The 13,900-nt window shown below is 36.9% G+C and overlaps 1 protein-coding gene across 6 annotated transcripts in view; it reads left to right on the forward strand.

Moving 5' to 3' along the window:
* The window catches only part of sfi1 (SFI1 centrin binding protein), a 33,600-nt gene that overhangs the window by 4,846 nt on the left and 14,854 nt on the right, over positions 1-13,900 (forward strand). For 5 of the 6 annotated variants that reach the window (XM_018090116.2, XM_004910593.4, XM_004910594.4 and 2 more), the window contains 16 exons: positions 814-924; positions 999-1,093; positions 1,214-1,331; positions 1,549-1,651; positions 1,785-1,941; positions 4,293-4,454; positions 5,303-5,373; positions 5,474-5,566; positions 5,765-5,862; positions 5,940-6,006; positions 9,234-9,364; positions 11,575-11,656; positions 12,356-12,534; positions 12,805-12,880; positions 13,014-13,109; positions 13,192-13,268. In XM_018090116.2, the coding sequence (XP_017945605.2) occupies positions 884-924; positions 999-1,093; positions 1,214-1,331; positions 1,549-1,651; positions 1,785-1,941; positions 4,293-4,454; positions 5,303-5,373; positions 5,474-5,566; positions 5,765-5,862; positions 5,940-6,006; positions 9,234-9,364; positions 11,575-11,656; positions 12,356-12,534; positions 12,805-12,880; positions 13,014-13,109; positions 13,192-13,268 (1,646 nt within the window). In that variant the 5' untranslated portion in view covers positions 814-883. The remainder of the gene's footprint in view (positions 1-813; positions 925-998; positions 1,094-1,213; positions 1,332-1,548; positions 1,652-1,784; positions 1,942-4,292; positions 4,455-5,302; positions 5,374-5,473; positions 5,567-5,764; positions 5,863-5,939; positions 6,007-9,233; positions 9,365-11,574; positions 11,657-12,355; positions 12,535-12,804; positions 12,881-13,013; positions 13,110-13,191; positions 13,269-13,900) is intronic. The other variant, XM_012969720.3, reaches the window with a different exon arrangement.

Below are 13,900 nucleotides of genomic sequence, written 5' to 3' on the forward strand. Positions count from 1 at the left end.
CCTTATATTCGGATCGGCTTATACTCGAGTATATACGGTATATCAAAATAGAATGGAGTTGGTGACCCCCCCTCCCAGAGTTTTAAGGGAGACCTGAAAAATGGTCAAAAATAAAAAACAGAAAGCAACTGAAAAAAGTCTTTATTGCTGATGGTACTATCTGAAAACAGAATTAAAATAAAGTATATGGGAGGTAGCCACCCCTTTGTTTTTGACAATTTCCATTTAGTTTTTGTAATAACAAAACAGAACCTTGTACTTGATAGTAACTAAGCTTCATGAATTCATATTTGTAGCAAAACAATCTTACTGGTTTTATTTAATGGTTTTTATTTTTAAGTAGCCTTAAGGTATGGTAATGAAATTACAAAAAAAAAGTAGCATTAAGTGCATACTGAATTAAAGTCATGCACATGTCATTATCAGGACTCAGTATACAGAGGATTCTGGCAGAAACCCAACTTCCATTGATTTTGCTCAGGATGTTTGGGTGGCTGTGGCACTAAAAAAAAAAATAGTAGAAATAATACTCCAAAAAAAAAAAAAAAATCAAACTCCAAACATTCTTTAACATGGTTCTTTTTTTTTTTTTCAGCAATAACCTTGTGTGCCACCTTTCCATGTAGGCCAGTGTTAGTTAGACAGAGCTTTTAATATGCTTGAATCATCCCTACGTTGTGTTATGGTGCTGTTGGGCTGCTTTTCTTCAGCAGTGACTGAGCATCTTCTTTAACCAAAAGGAAGAATGGAGAGTTCACACTGTGTTTCAAAAAAAATGATTCTTACAAAAAATAATTGTTTTTTTTTCTCCAGGCTCCATTATTCTCGCCGCTTGCTACACTTCTGTTTTCATCGGTGGCAGGAGGAATGGTGGCTCTTGTGCATGGAGTGGAAACTTAATATCAGAGCTGAGTGCCACAACAGGTGAGAGAGGGTGTTGACTTTACGGTATATAACCCTTTGTTTCTGGCCCTCATACAACTTTTTACATCTTTTAGGTATGTCTTATACAAAATGTGTTTCTATGCCTGGAGGAAATATATTTCATTGCAGCAGAGGAAAAAGTTCAAGGTTCAGGCTGCAGAGATCCATGGTGAGAAAATCTGTGTCACTGTTTCCTGCTAATAAATGCATTACTGATATATGCAAAATACGATGTATTGTTAGTTTACTAATTTCAATTCTTGTTCTACCTGGGATTTGCCACTTACAGCACAGACTCATTTAAAGCATCAGGCACTTCACCATTGGAAAAATTATGTGAAAATACGCAGAACCAAGCAGCGTATGCTGTTAATTGCGCTGGAATTCAGAGAACAACAAGACCTTAGGTAAGTGAAGAACACACTTTATAACTGGAAATCGTTAGGGTTTTTCTTTTACCTCAAAACTTTCTCTTGTTACAATTAAGATTTGGGTTAGCAAATCTTCATACAGCCATCTTTTTAATTTAGAATGGCAGTACTTTTTCATGCAGCAACCACATAATCCAGTTTTCTCTCAGAGCTTACTATGCATGCTATTTCTTTTTTGTTCTAATTTATGCAGAAACTCCTGGTACATGTGGGTACTACGGTTAGAGCAGCAACAGAGCTACCGTGATATGGACATGCTGGCTTTAAATCACTGGGCTGTGAGCCTGCAAAACAGGGTATGTACTCATTAGCTAGATATAGCTTATATATATATAGTTTATTTCGATTTAGCATTTACTTGCTACTCTTAATATCAAATGCACCATCTTTTATTGTCCCGTTTTCATTTTTTAACTACTTCACACTTAGGCTTGGCTGCAGTGGAGAGAGATTTATGTACATAGAATATCTGAGAAGAAAAAGGTTTTGCAAGCAGTAAAGCATAATCGAAAATGCAAGTTACAAGCGGCGCTGAAAGCCTGGCAGCTATACTTATGTTATCGTCGAGAGAAACGACGGCATCAAAGTTAGTAGAGGGTTTGTTCTCCACACCTGTGCTGATACCAGCACCTGTCTGTTTAAATAACATGGATCAGTTTGGCTCAATGCAATTTTAAAATACTTTCCGTCGTTTTCTTTTAGTTTTATGTTTATGGGCTACATTTACTAAAATGTTGATCTTATACAAAAACCTCAATTCTAGGAAGCTTAATGGACCAGTAATACCAAAAAAAACATTTTTATGAAGTGATTTTACTATTTCTTACTATGTTATCAAACCACTTAGAATTCTGCCATTTTTTTTGCTCGTCTCGTCTAGGCATAGCCTTAATGTTGTGATCAAGTGGAGTTTTAGATAATACATATTCATGACTACTCTTAAGCTGGCCATACACAAGCAGATTTTTTTGAAAGATCTTTTCATTATTGTGTGACCAAGCTTATCATAAACCTATAATTTAAAAGTTTGAAAACGACCATTTCAAAAAGTATCGTCGAGTTGAAGCTTGGACAAACTGTGGTAGCTGCCTGCATAGTCCCGCAAACAACTGGACAATGGACAAATTTAATTTTTAACAACGAAAACTTATAAACCTTTCCGATGAATTTTCTAAACAATGTTGGATGAAAGATTGCTAGAAGTACAATTATTCAGTGCAAACTAACCTTACGATAATTTGATGGTTTTGTCGCACTTAAATTGGTGGTTAAAGGGATTCTGTCATGATTTTTATGGTGTACTTTTTGGTTCTAAATTACACTGTTTACATAGCAAATAATTCACTCTACCATTTAAAATTTTATTCTTTAACTAGAAAATGTATTTTTTTTTCAAGTTGTAATATTGGTGTGTAGGCGCCATCTGAGGGCATTGTGCCTGAGTCTGAGCTTTCAGAAGGAGCCAGCACTACACATTAGAACTGCTTTCAGATAACCTATTGTTTCTTCTACTCCCATGTAACTGGAGGAGTCCCAAGCTGGACTTTGATTTGTTACTATTGAGTGCTATTGCCATATCTACCACTTTTAGCAATACAGGTGTCAGGGAGCTGCTATCTTGCTACATCCCATTGTTCTGCTGATCGGCTGCTGGGGGTGGGGGAAGGGGGGGTGTGATATCACTCCAACTTGTTAATCAGCAATAAAAACTGACTGGAATTCATCAGACCACAAGTCACATGACTGTTTTACCTTGGGGAAAAAAGAATATCATCATCATTCATTTATATAACACCAGCAAATTACGCAGCGCTTCACAATAAATTTAAATAGGGATCCTAAAACGTTTAACAAACAAGGGTATACAGAGTAACAATAGGATCAGAGGGCCCTGCTCGAAGAACTTACAATCCACAGGAATGACTAGATCCATATGAAATTTCAAAATTAAATATAAAAAAAAATCTGTCTGCTTTTAAAAATGGGATTTCAATGCAGGATTCTGTTGGAGAAGCTCTATTAATTGATGCGTTTAAAAAAAAAAACATGTTTTCCCATGACAGTACTCCTTTAAGTAAAGAACAGTCGTTATGTTTATGGACAGCTTAAAGTCTATGGAAATTGCAGGTTTTAAATTAAATATTGTGTTTTCTAGAAATTATTTGGAATTAATGAAAGTGCACACTAAATCCCGAAATGGGAAAGATTTGTATTAAATATGATAATTTCTGATGATCGCTAATATCACGAAAATGCTTATGATAAAAATCATATTAGTCACGATAATATCGTATTGGCGATCCAAAAGTCACAAAATTTTTGTATCTGAACGATCGTAAATGGCGGGAAAACCTTTCTGACTGAATGCACGATACCGAAGCGTGGATGAAATACTCTGCAAAAGTCACACAGAGTACTAAAAGTTGCACAAATATACAAAAAAAGTCGCAGAAAATACACAGTGCGAACAAATACAATTTTTTTGTATTTCATACTTGTCGTAATAAATCAGCCCCTATGTTTGTCAGTTTCAAACATTTTAATTTCTGTATGTGTTACAGGGCCTTTAATATTAATTGGAGGGCTTAGGTCTGCATCCAACATCTATTGTAGAATTGGCCAGCCATGCTTATAATTCAAATAATTTAATCATAATCAGATGTTTCACCATCATTTTTCCAAATGCTCTAAACAAGGTAAAGATAACTTTGTTTGTGGGTTTTTAAATGGCTGCCATTTGTAATTGTGGGCCCCTATTACTATTAAATTAATGGGGCTCACTTATTAGCCCACCAGTCAACTGTTTATTATGGCCTTTAGTTTTGCAGCTCTGGGCAGAGACTTTAAGAAAACTAACATGAGTTACCATTTGTGCTCTGCTATACTTTTGACAGTGTCCCTGTCCCTGATGCTTTTTTTTTTTTTTTTTTCCTATAGTGATGGCTGTTCGTTTGCATCAGAATTTTCTAACAAAGAGATACTTCTTATACTGGCACCACGCATTGGAGAAAGTTTGGAGTATGCACAGAATAGAAAAACATATTGAGGCTTTGGCTGTACGCTGCCTGCTGCGAAGGACTCTAACACATTGGAAAAATTGTATCCTTTCTTGGCATTCTTGGAAAGAAATAATACATGATCCCTTATATGGAGAAGATAGACTGACTAGTTTCACTACTTCTACAGCGAAAGACAAACCCGGATTGGCAATCAGTGGTTTCTGGAAAATGCCATGGGGGCTACTAGAAAATGCCTTAGACCAGAGGTCCCCAACCTTTCTTAATCGTGAGCCACAGTCAAATGTAAACAGACTTGGAGAGCAACACAAGCACCATAAAAGTTCATGGAGGTGCCAAATAAGGGCTATGGTTGGCTGTAAGTTAGCCTCTTATGCACAATATTAGCTTACAGGAGGCTTTATTTGGTAGTAAATCTTGTTTTAATTCAACTAAAACTTGCCCTCAAGTCAGGAATTCAAAAATGAGGACCTGCTTTGGGGACACTGAGAGCAACATCCAAGTGGTTGGTGAGCAACTGGCTGGGGATCACTGCCTTGGACAGTCACTATTTGTTTGGCCTCTGTGTACCTAAAATGCCAGGCTTATTTTAAATCTCTGTCTGGGTAAAGACCAATATTTGCAGGGTGCTCTTATGTACAGCCCCTGGGTACTTTTCATCAACAGTTGCAGTGAGGGCAGATCAGAAACTAACACCTGTTACAGGAATGCTTTTGTACAATCGAGTGAGGCAGAATATAGAGCATCAGACTGCATTATAGGTTTCTTGCATGAGCCCTGCTACAGTAGAGGTGAATCTCATTATCCAGACTTTTATTGGATGTTCTAAGGTTGTGGACACAATTGATATTTTTTCATGTAAATAAATTTTTTTCTTTAAATATATGGAATTGTATATGTCCTTCTACCTGGGTTCTTTAACAAAAGCAGACATGATGGTACATTCCGAGAATATTAGGCTGCAAAAAGTAGCAGAAGCGTATCACAGAAACAACATAATGGTAATTATCTGAATCCTTATGTATTTCATGCTGCTTCTTAATTAGAATTGCATATTTAGTGATATTGTATTAATCATATATGAGTCTCTTATGATTACAGAAATTAGGATTCCACGCCCTGAAAAATAATATAAACCAAGTTCGCATATATCAACAACAAAGTCTTCAGGCTGTCCAGCAATACCAAATTATGGTAAGTATTTAATGTCCCAAAATGATGTAGTTAAATGTTTCCTAATCTCTGTAAATTTATTTTAATATATGTCATTACACTGCACAGCAAGTGTTTCTTGCAGTAAGAACTCTTCTATGCAAAACCTTTAGGTTTAGGATATGGGCCTTGTGATGTATGGACCTATTTACTGATCAACTATGCTTTCTCTGTGTGCAGCTTATCCATAAGTACTGGACTGTATGGAAGTTACGCTTGGAACAGAAAGAGGAAGAAAAACTTTTGACATTGACATTAACAGCACATGCTCATTACAGGTAGGCTTTGCCACACTGATGTTTTTCTGAAATGAGGATAAATGATAACCGATAACAGGCAAGGTTTTTGATTTTAGGTCGGTGTTAATACAGAAGTCTTTCAGGGTGTGGTTACAGTACAGACAGAAAAGGAAACTGAAGCAGGTTTGTAACCTGGATTGTATTTTATAAAGTTTTTTTTGTTGCTGAAAGTAAATCTGCATTTCCTGCCTTTGTTCATGAGATTGGATATCTATAGATCTAAAATGCACACTCGCATATTCCCATAGCTCCCGTCAATCACAAATACCAGAAATGTATCTTTCCAAAGAATGACTTTCAGTTCAGGTATGACTAGTCACTTCTCCACTAATATTTTTTTGAAAACTCTAGAACAGTGCTGTCCAACTGGTGGCCTGCGACCCCCCTCTGTGTGGCCCCCTACCTGTTTGGCTGCTTTGATGGCTTACCTTTGTGTAAGCTTTTATTTTTTATCATTTGAATTTTATTTTTTTTCCAGGAAGAGAATAAGACAAAAGGTATTCAACATATCAACTGTATACAGATTGACAAATTGTACGTCTTAGGTGTAATTTAGGCTTAGTACAGATTGCTTTTGTAGCTCAGTGCTTGTTCACTTATGCTGTTATGGTTGTTGCTCGCTACTGTCGAGCTGTGTTAGGTTACTCAGCTGGGTCATATCTTAGATAGGGTGAAGGTAGAAAGTAAAGAAAGGATAGGCTAGGGTGAAGAGAGAGAAGGGATATGGAAGAGTTAAGGTTTACCGGTCCCAATGTAGGTCTTGTCAGTGATATTAGGCAGTTCCTTGGTTATTTTTATTGGGAGTCTCCGGTATTTACGTTATTTTAGGTCTGCTGGCTCTCCAAGTACTGGGCCCATGGGTACCACTCCAGTTCCCCTTCGTAGCTTCTGTCTAGAAGTCTGTCTCTGATTGATTCCATGGATCTGATCCAATTTATTTTGTGGCTAGTGTCCGTAGGCCTGGTATGTGGGTTTTTTTCCAGTTGGCTACTAGTAGTGATCTGGCTGCTGTTAGGATGTGTGTAGCTAATTTGCGTGATTGTTTCGATTGTGCGTTTCTCCGTTTCATTCCCAGCAAGAATGATTGCGGGGAAGGTTCTATTGTGCAGTGGAGGACCTTAGAGAGCAGCGTTGCTACTTTCTGCCAGAATTCCTGGGCTACTTTACATGTCCACCATGAGTGTATGAAGGACCCTTGTTCCCCACATCCTCTGAAACAAGCTGATAGATCTGGATTATTGCTGAGTCTGCTAATGCGCAAAGGGATATAGTACCATCTGAAGATGATTTTGTAAGCTGTTTTGCTGGAAACTGCACAGATTGAGGTTTTACTGGCTGTGGTCCATATATTTGACCAGGTTTGTTCTAGGATTGTGCTCGCTAGGTCTACCTCCCATTTGAACATGTAAGGTTGTTGTGTGGCTGTTGTATCTATCGCTAGGCGGTAGTAGTGAGATTAGGTGTGTTGGTTGGGCTTGTTTGTAGCATATGTTTTCAAAGTAGGTGAGGGGTTGGCTCACCTGTGCTTTGATTAAGCATTAGAATCTATAACTGACAGGTTGAGAAGTGACAGTCATGTTGGCACAATAGTCTGGTTTAGGAACTTTAAGTAACAATTACTTACAAAAGTAGGACTATCAGTGAAAAACTATCAACAATATATTTGTATATTAGTATTTTGAAGAGTTAAATTTTTTAGTATCAATGTCACCTTAGAAAGGATGTCAGCGGGTACCAAGTGGGGAGCCAAGGAACTTGAGTGTCTCTTAAGAGGCATCATCTGGAACTAGTAGCTGTATTCATGGTGTTTCTAATGGAGCTCAGGGACTGGAATGTAAAAACTGAATAGACACAGTGTTATTTATCGCTTTCATTATTGCATTTATACACTAGGGTTAGTACCATCAGAAGTGTAGTAACCATCTTGTATGTTTTTGGAGAGTGGGAGGAAGCTAAAGTACTTGGAAACCCTTGCAAACAGGATAAGGACAAACTCCTTGCAGATTGTGACCAGGCTGAAATCAAACTCAGTGCCCCAGGCCAGCACTGCTAACTACTGAGCCACCATTCTGCTCTTTTTTGTCACATAGAGATTGTTATGAAATAGTTTCAATCCAACTAATGTTTTATAGGATTAATACCAAGACTGACCCTCTCAGCTAAAACTTTGTGCAGTGGGATGAGTAAAAACCAAATCACCAACTTTTTTCCCACATTATTAAGATACTAGGGTAATCTGGTAATCTAAAAACCACAAAAGGGAATATATTTCATGTATTGATGGTTGGGGCTGGCGGGTATAAGGAATATAAAATACTTTAACACTTTGCAAATCACAATACTATGAATTTGTGCCAGCATGGTTTTATGGGCAATAGATCTTGGCAGACAAATTTAATCACCTTCTATGAATTGAGCAGAAGCCTAGACAAAGGGATGGCAGTGAATGTGATCTACTTAAATTTTGCTAAAGCATTTGATACAGTACCAAGCAGATGTTTCCTGATTAAATTAAGAAATATTGACCTGGAACATAATGTTTTTTATTTGAATAAAGAACTAGCTAAAGAAAACATTACAAAGACTGGTGTTAAGGACATTTCTAATTGAACCAGTGTTCTGTCCTTGGTCCTTTGTATTTTAACTTGTTCATTAATGACCTTGAAGTTTGAAATACTGTGTCTTTATTTGCTTATGATACTTAATTGTACAAAACTTTAAGTTTTGTGGAGGAAGTTGCTACTTCTGCAGAGAGATTTGACTAAATCTGAGAACTGGGCAGCAAATTGGCAAATAAGGTTCAGTATTTATAAATGCAAGGTTATGCACTTCAGTAGAAATAACATGACATAGCTAGCCATATTCTAAATGGTTGTGTGTTGGGGCCCCTAAAACAAATACAGTACATGAAGTATTTGGATATTATATTTGTCCACTTCCTTACCTATACTGCATTTGTCTAACTGCAGGGAAGGCACATTTTCTAGTAGCCCAGCTAATGTGGTTGTGGAAGATGCTTTGTGTGTCACTTAAAAGAAAGGGGTTTGATGGTGACCGTTTATTCTCCTTTAAATATAATCCCCATTCAAAATTGTCAAAAGCTTCTGCTGTTGGTTTGACTGTGAAGGCTACATGTTTGGTAGCAATATCTTGAGCGGACCATATATGGTGATATTTGCTCAGGCTTTGGCCCGGTTCAATTGCTGGCCTTGGGGCTTTTGATAAGATCATACAGTGGAATTATGGGCTTTCTGTTTGCTGTCCTATGGAAATGCAAGGCTAACTCAAATATAATGCTGCCATGGAAATTACAAGGAGTATGATAATAAATTTCTCTTTTTTTGCCTCAGGTGCTAAATAAAACAGCGTATAGTCACTATGCAAAATCCTTATTGCCTCACAGCTTTCAAGTGTGGAGGAAACATCAAGAACATCAATGGCAGAAAAGACACATGGTAGAAAAAGCAACACAGTTTCACAGGTGCACACATGCATGCAGACTGCATATGCCTCTCCATATTTGGAAACTATTGTGCTGATAATTATGTGCTTCTAATTTAATCTGGCCATACATGTAATGATCTACTTGTTTGGTGAGGTTGCTAAATGAACAAATCTTTCACCAATATGCCCACTAATATGGTTTGATCATTTGGCCCTCGAGCCAATGCTGGAATTATAACTGATGCTTTGCAGGCTGTTGGGCTGACCACATGCAGATGTGTACAATAATCTGACAGGAAAATCAAACCTGTCCAATGGGTAACTGCCTGATTTTTGGCCACATTTCAGTCAGGCAGGTCTGTCAGCTGATGCCATTCACTGGCCAATAAGCTGCTCACTCAGCTCAGAAGAATGACAGCTTTTATTGACCTGTGTATGGCCACCTTTTCTTCAGGTCTCTTAAAGATCCTCACACCTGTTTCTGTTCTCTTCTGTTGTCTTTTTGCAGCTGTATTTTGTACTTTACTATGAATGGAGTATTGTCTTTCTTATTTTTTCTTTTGTATATGTTTTCTTAATTCAATAAATCATTATGAATCATTACAAAAAATACTTGATTAAAGGTCCACAAGTAAGTAAACAAAGTGGACACTTATAGTACTATGTGATCAGCAAAAATAATTTCCCAAATGTCATGGGGACACAGCAAGATGAATTGCAGAACCTCCCGCCACTAGGCACCCTTAGTTTTACTTGTGTCTTCTTAGAATCATAGAGATCAAACGCTAAAAAAAAAAATCAAATGATAAATTGAGAATTCAAGAGATGCCTCTCGCTCATACACATTTCCTCCGAAATGCTCATTGGAAGCTTAGGAGGATAAAGCAAAAGTGGGCACATTTTTTGGGGGGATTGCAACTTTCTAGCCAAGAGATCATGGTTCACCAACCTGATGGACCTTTAAATCAAGCCTTGATGGTAGACTGGGTAGGTGGTTTTCTAGCAGTCATTTTGTCAGCACACCATATTTTTGAACACTGTTCTGCTCTCTGCTTTACTTGTGTTTCCATGATGAAAAGATAAAGTACAGTACATCGTTTCTTCCCGAGGTGGTGTCGTCCTTTTATTTGGAGATTTTTTTTTATTAAAGGAGATTATTATCCCTGCGTTTTGCAGTTCACCCACAAATCCTAAAGAAGCTGTACACTTTGAATGCAAGAGACTAAGGTTACTTTTGCTATTTGGGTCAAGTAAACTGTCCCACATGATTACCCTCAAGAATTAGCCTGCATTCCAAATAAAGGGTCAGTCCACTTCTTTATGAAGGAACATGACCTCTACAGAACATTTGTGCAAGTCTGTGAATTGTTTGACTGTCCAAACTTTTTACAAAATGTTACTGTTTTAATATTTGCCTCAGCTGACGCAGCTTTTGTCTATAAGGTGCTGCAATCCATAGTTCTCTGACTTGGTTCATGGCTGGGCTGTTTGCCTTTAGTTGTATGTTTTTCTCCATCCCAGGCAGGGAAAATATTTGGTATGGAAAATTAATTTCCACTTACCATGAATATAATTACTTGTTAGCTCCAGCATATGTCCTGGGTTACTAATTTTGCTGTGAAATGCCTAGGTGTGGGGGAGCCTGCAGTTTATCTTGTAGTGTCCTACCTCCTGATTGGAGGGCATTAAACTCCATCGTTCCTGTGTCCCCTATTGTATTAAAGAGAAAAGAATAAATGCAGATTTACCAAGTAGAAATAAATGTCCATATTCTTTTTGTGCAGTAATCATGTACCTAACATAAATGAATGATCACTCATTAAATATTTTAAATCTTTCTAATTTCTAATCTGTAGTTTGTCATATTTTGTAATCTTAGGGGGAGATTTACTAATCCACGAACGGTCTGAAGGTGTCTGAGTTTTTCGTATGTTCGTCGGCAACGAAATAGTCGCACAAAATACGATAAAGTAGCGGCGGCGGCGAAAAAGTTGCAACATACGAAAAATCGCGACGGCTGCGAAAAAGTCGCAAAATTTTCGTTTCCAATACGATTTTTTCCCTTTCGGGATTTGGATTCATGGATTAGTAAATCTCCCCCTTAGATTTTGTTTGTGCTTTTTTGAAAGTTTTTTTTCTGTTTCTTTACAGCGAATGGAAACTGTGTATAATCAAATACACTGTCTATATAGCTTGTTGCTTTCAACCTCTTAGCAATGGTTGATCTTGATTTGTTATGTTTTGCAGGTATACTGTACAGAGAAGAGTACTCTTCACATGGCATAAGGAGTTAAGCCAACAGAGGGAATATCGCCTGAGTGAGAGAATGGTGAGCCTCAGTTCTCATACTATTAAGGGGTTAATTAGGTTTTATGTCCTTAAATAGACAGTATTTATCTCAGATCTCCATTGTATGGGCTTTGCAACGCATAATATTTTGTATGCTGGTATTTCACCATTAATATGATGACCTATGGCCTGTGATTATTTTTTAAGAAAATGCACAATTGTTTGTGTTTAAATATTGATCTTGGGCCATAGAGCACTTTTACTGACTATAGAACTTAGCATTTTTTTGGTTGTTGATACTAAGGGGGGCATTTAATAACATTCATATATTTATTTTATTTTTTTTCACAAATTGAATTCTTTGTGAGAAAATGAATCTAAAACCTGTCGAGATCATGTAGAAAAGTCAATAGCAGATGTACCATTTACAATTTGAAGATCTTTCTTTGATTCATAGTTTTAGAGGTTTTCAGATATTTTTGACGTTGGCTTTTGTGCAACAAAATGAAAAAGTCGCGGTTATTGTGCTACAAGTTGAAAAAGTCGGTTTTCATGACTTTTCTGCAACTTTTTTTAATCTGCACGTTACAAAAAAAAAAAAAAATTAAAAATTTTAGTTTTAGTAAATCTGCCTCCATGTATTAAATTAAAAAATTGCATAATTATTTAAAAAATAAAAAAAATTATTTAGCCTTTATTTGTTAAATATGTCTTTGCTTGCTTTATTTTGACATAACAGGCTATACTACATTTTAACTGGAGGCTATTAGAACAATGTTGGTACTCCTGGAAAAATCAGTTAGTTCTCCACATAGCAGAAAAAAAAGGCAATTCTGAAGCTGCTGAACATCACAGGAGACATCAGTTGCTAAATGCCATGACCATATGGAAGGAACACGTACTGGAGATAAAGGCAGAGTAAGAGCAAATCAGAAATTTGGGTTCTGAAAAAGATAATATCTGGCCCCCGATGAGGGATTTTGTGGGATATGGAAGAAATAAAGTTCAATTAACTTACTGGATGAACAAACAATGCTGGGTTTTTGGATAAGGGAATGACTATCGTTAGTACTGCAACTGATTCAGAACTATCATTGACAGCTGTTGTTTGTAGTCGTGGAAAGGTTTCAGTTATCAGTTTTTGGGTTTCCTATATCTTTACAATGTCCTTACTTGTGTCTGGTTTAGGAGAGCTCGAGAGGAGAAAGCCATACTTCACCACCGTGTGCTTTGCATGCAGAATGCCTGGAACCACTGGAAATGGGTAAGAGAGTGCACAACATCACTCTTACGTCAGTATTTTACTGGAAACAGCTGGAGCTAAATATATCTGTCTATATAATTCCTGTTTTAGAGGCTGATGTATTAACCGGCACCCTAGCAATGTTTTTCTGCAGTTTTTGTTTCAGAGACATGAAAAGTGGAAAAAACAAGTCAGGGCTGATCTACACTACCAGCGCAACTTGCTTGCAAATGTATTTCAGGCATGGAAAGTAAGTTTTCAAGAGCCCTGTAACACACACGTAATGCTTACCAGTTCTCAATGCAAATAATTCTTCATTTTCTCTTTTTCAGCATTATCATATTAGTGTACAGGACATACTGCATCAGGTGAAGGAGAAAGAGAAGCAAAAAAATGAATCTTTCTTGCGGTGAGTTTTCTCCTTCAGTGGCCAAAAAAAAGGCAGTTTAATTTGGGGAGAATACCCTTTTACTATGTAGATATACCTGGAAGCTAGCCTAATTTCGTAAAGTTAGATTTAAGGCTGTCTTGATATTCTTAGAACTATGGCTGAAAAGGCAACATTGACATTCATCTGTAACCTTATTATGTTCTAATGGGGGGTTATAATTGAATGCTGGACAGCAAATGGGAGCTTAAATCGACAAAAAAATCTTTAAAGCAATTACCTAAGGGGGTCAGTAGTGGTAGCTGTAGTTCAACAAATTTAGTATTTTTTTAAATAAAACACTGTCATTTATTAAATGTCACAATAATGTTGGTAGGTTTGAACAAAAATATTAAGTTTATTGTCCAAAAATCACGATTTTTTAAGCCAAGAAATTTGTGAAATTTAAATGGCCGTTCATTTCCATGAATCCTATTTTTTACCTAAACAGTAATTGCTCCAGCAGCTATTTTAGGAGCATTTGCACTCATTCTTGGAAAACAATAATGTGTTCAAGTTTCATTTGAAATTGGGTGAAATAGAGAACAATGATGTGATTAACTTCCCCTTGAAAAATGTGTGAAATGGAAAATAATGATGGGAATAATTTCCTG

This window comes from Xenopus tropicalis, chromosome 1 (assembly GCF_000004195.4).
Source record: "Xenopus tropicalis strain Nigerian chromosome 1, UCB_Xtro_10.0, whole genome shotgun sequence".
Lineage (NCBI taxonomy): Eukaryota > Metazoa > Chordata > Amphibia > Anura > Pipidae > Xenopus > Xenopus tropicalis.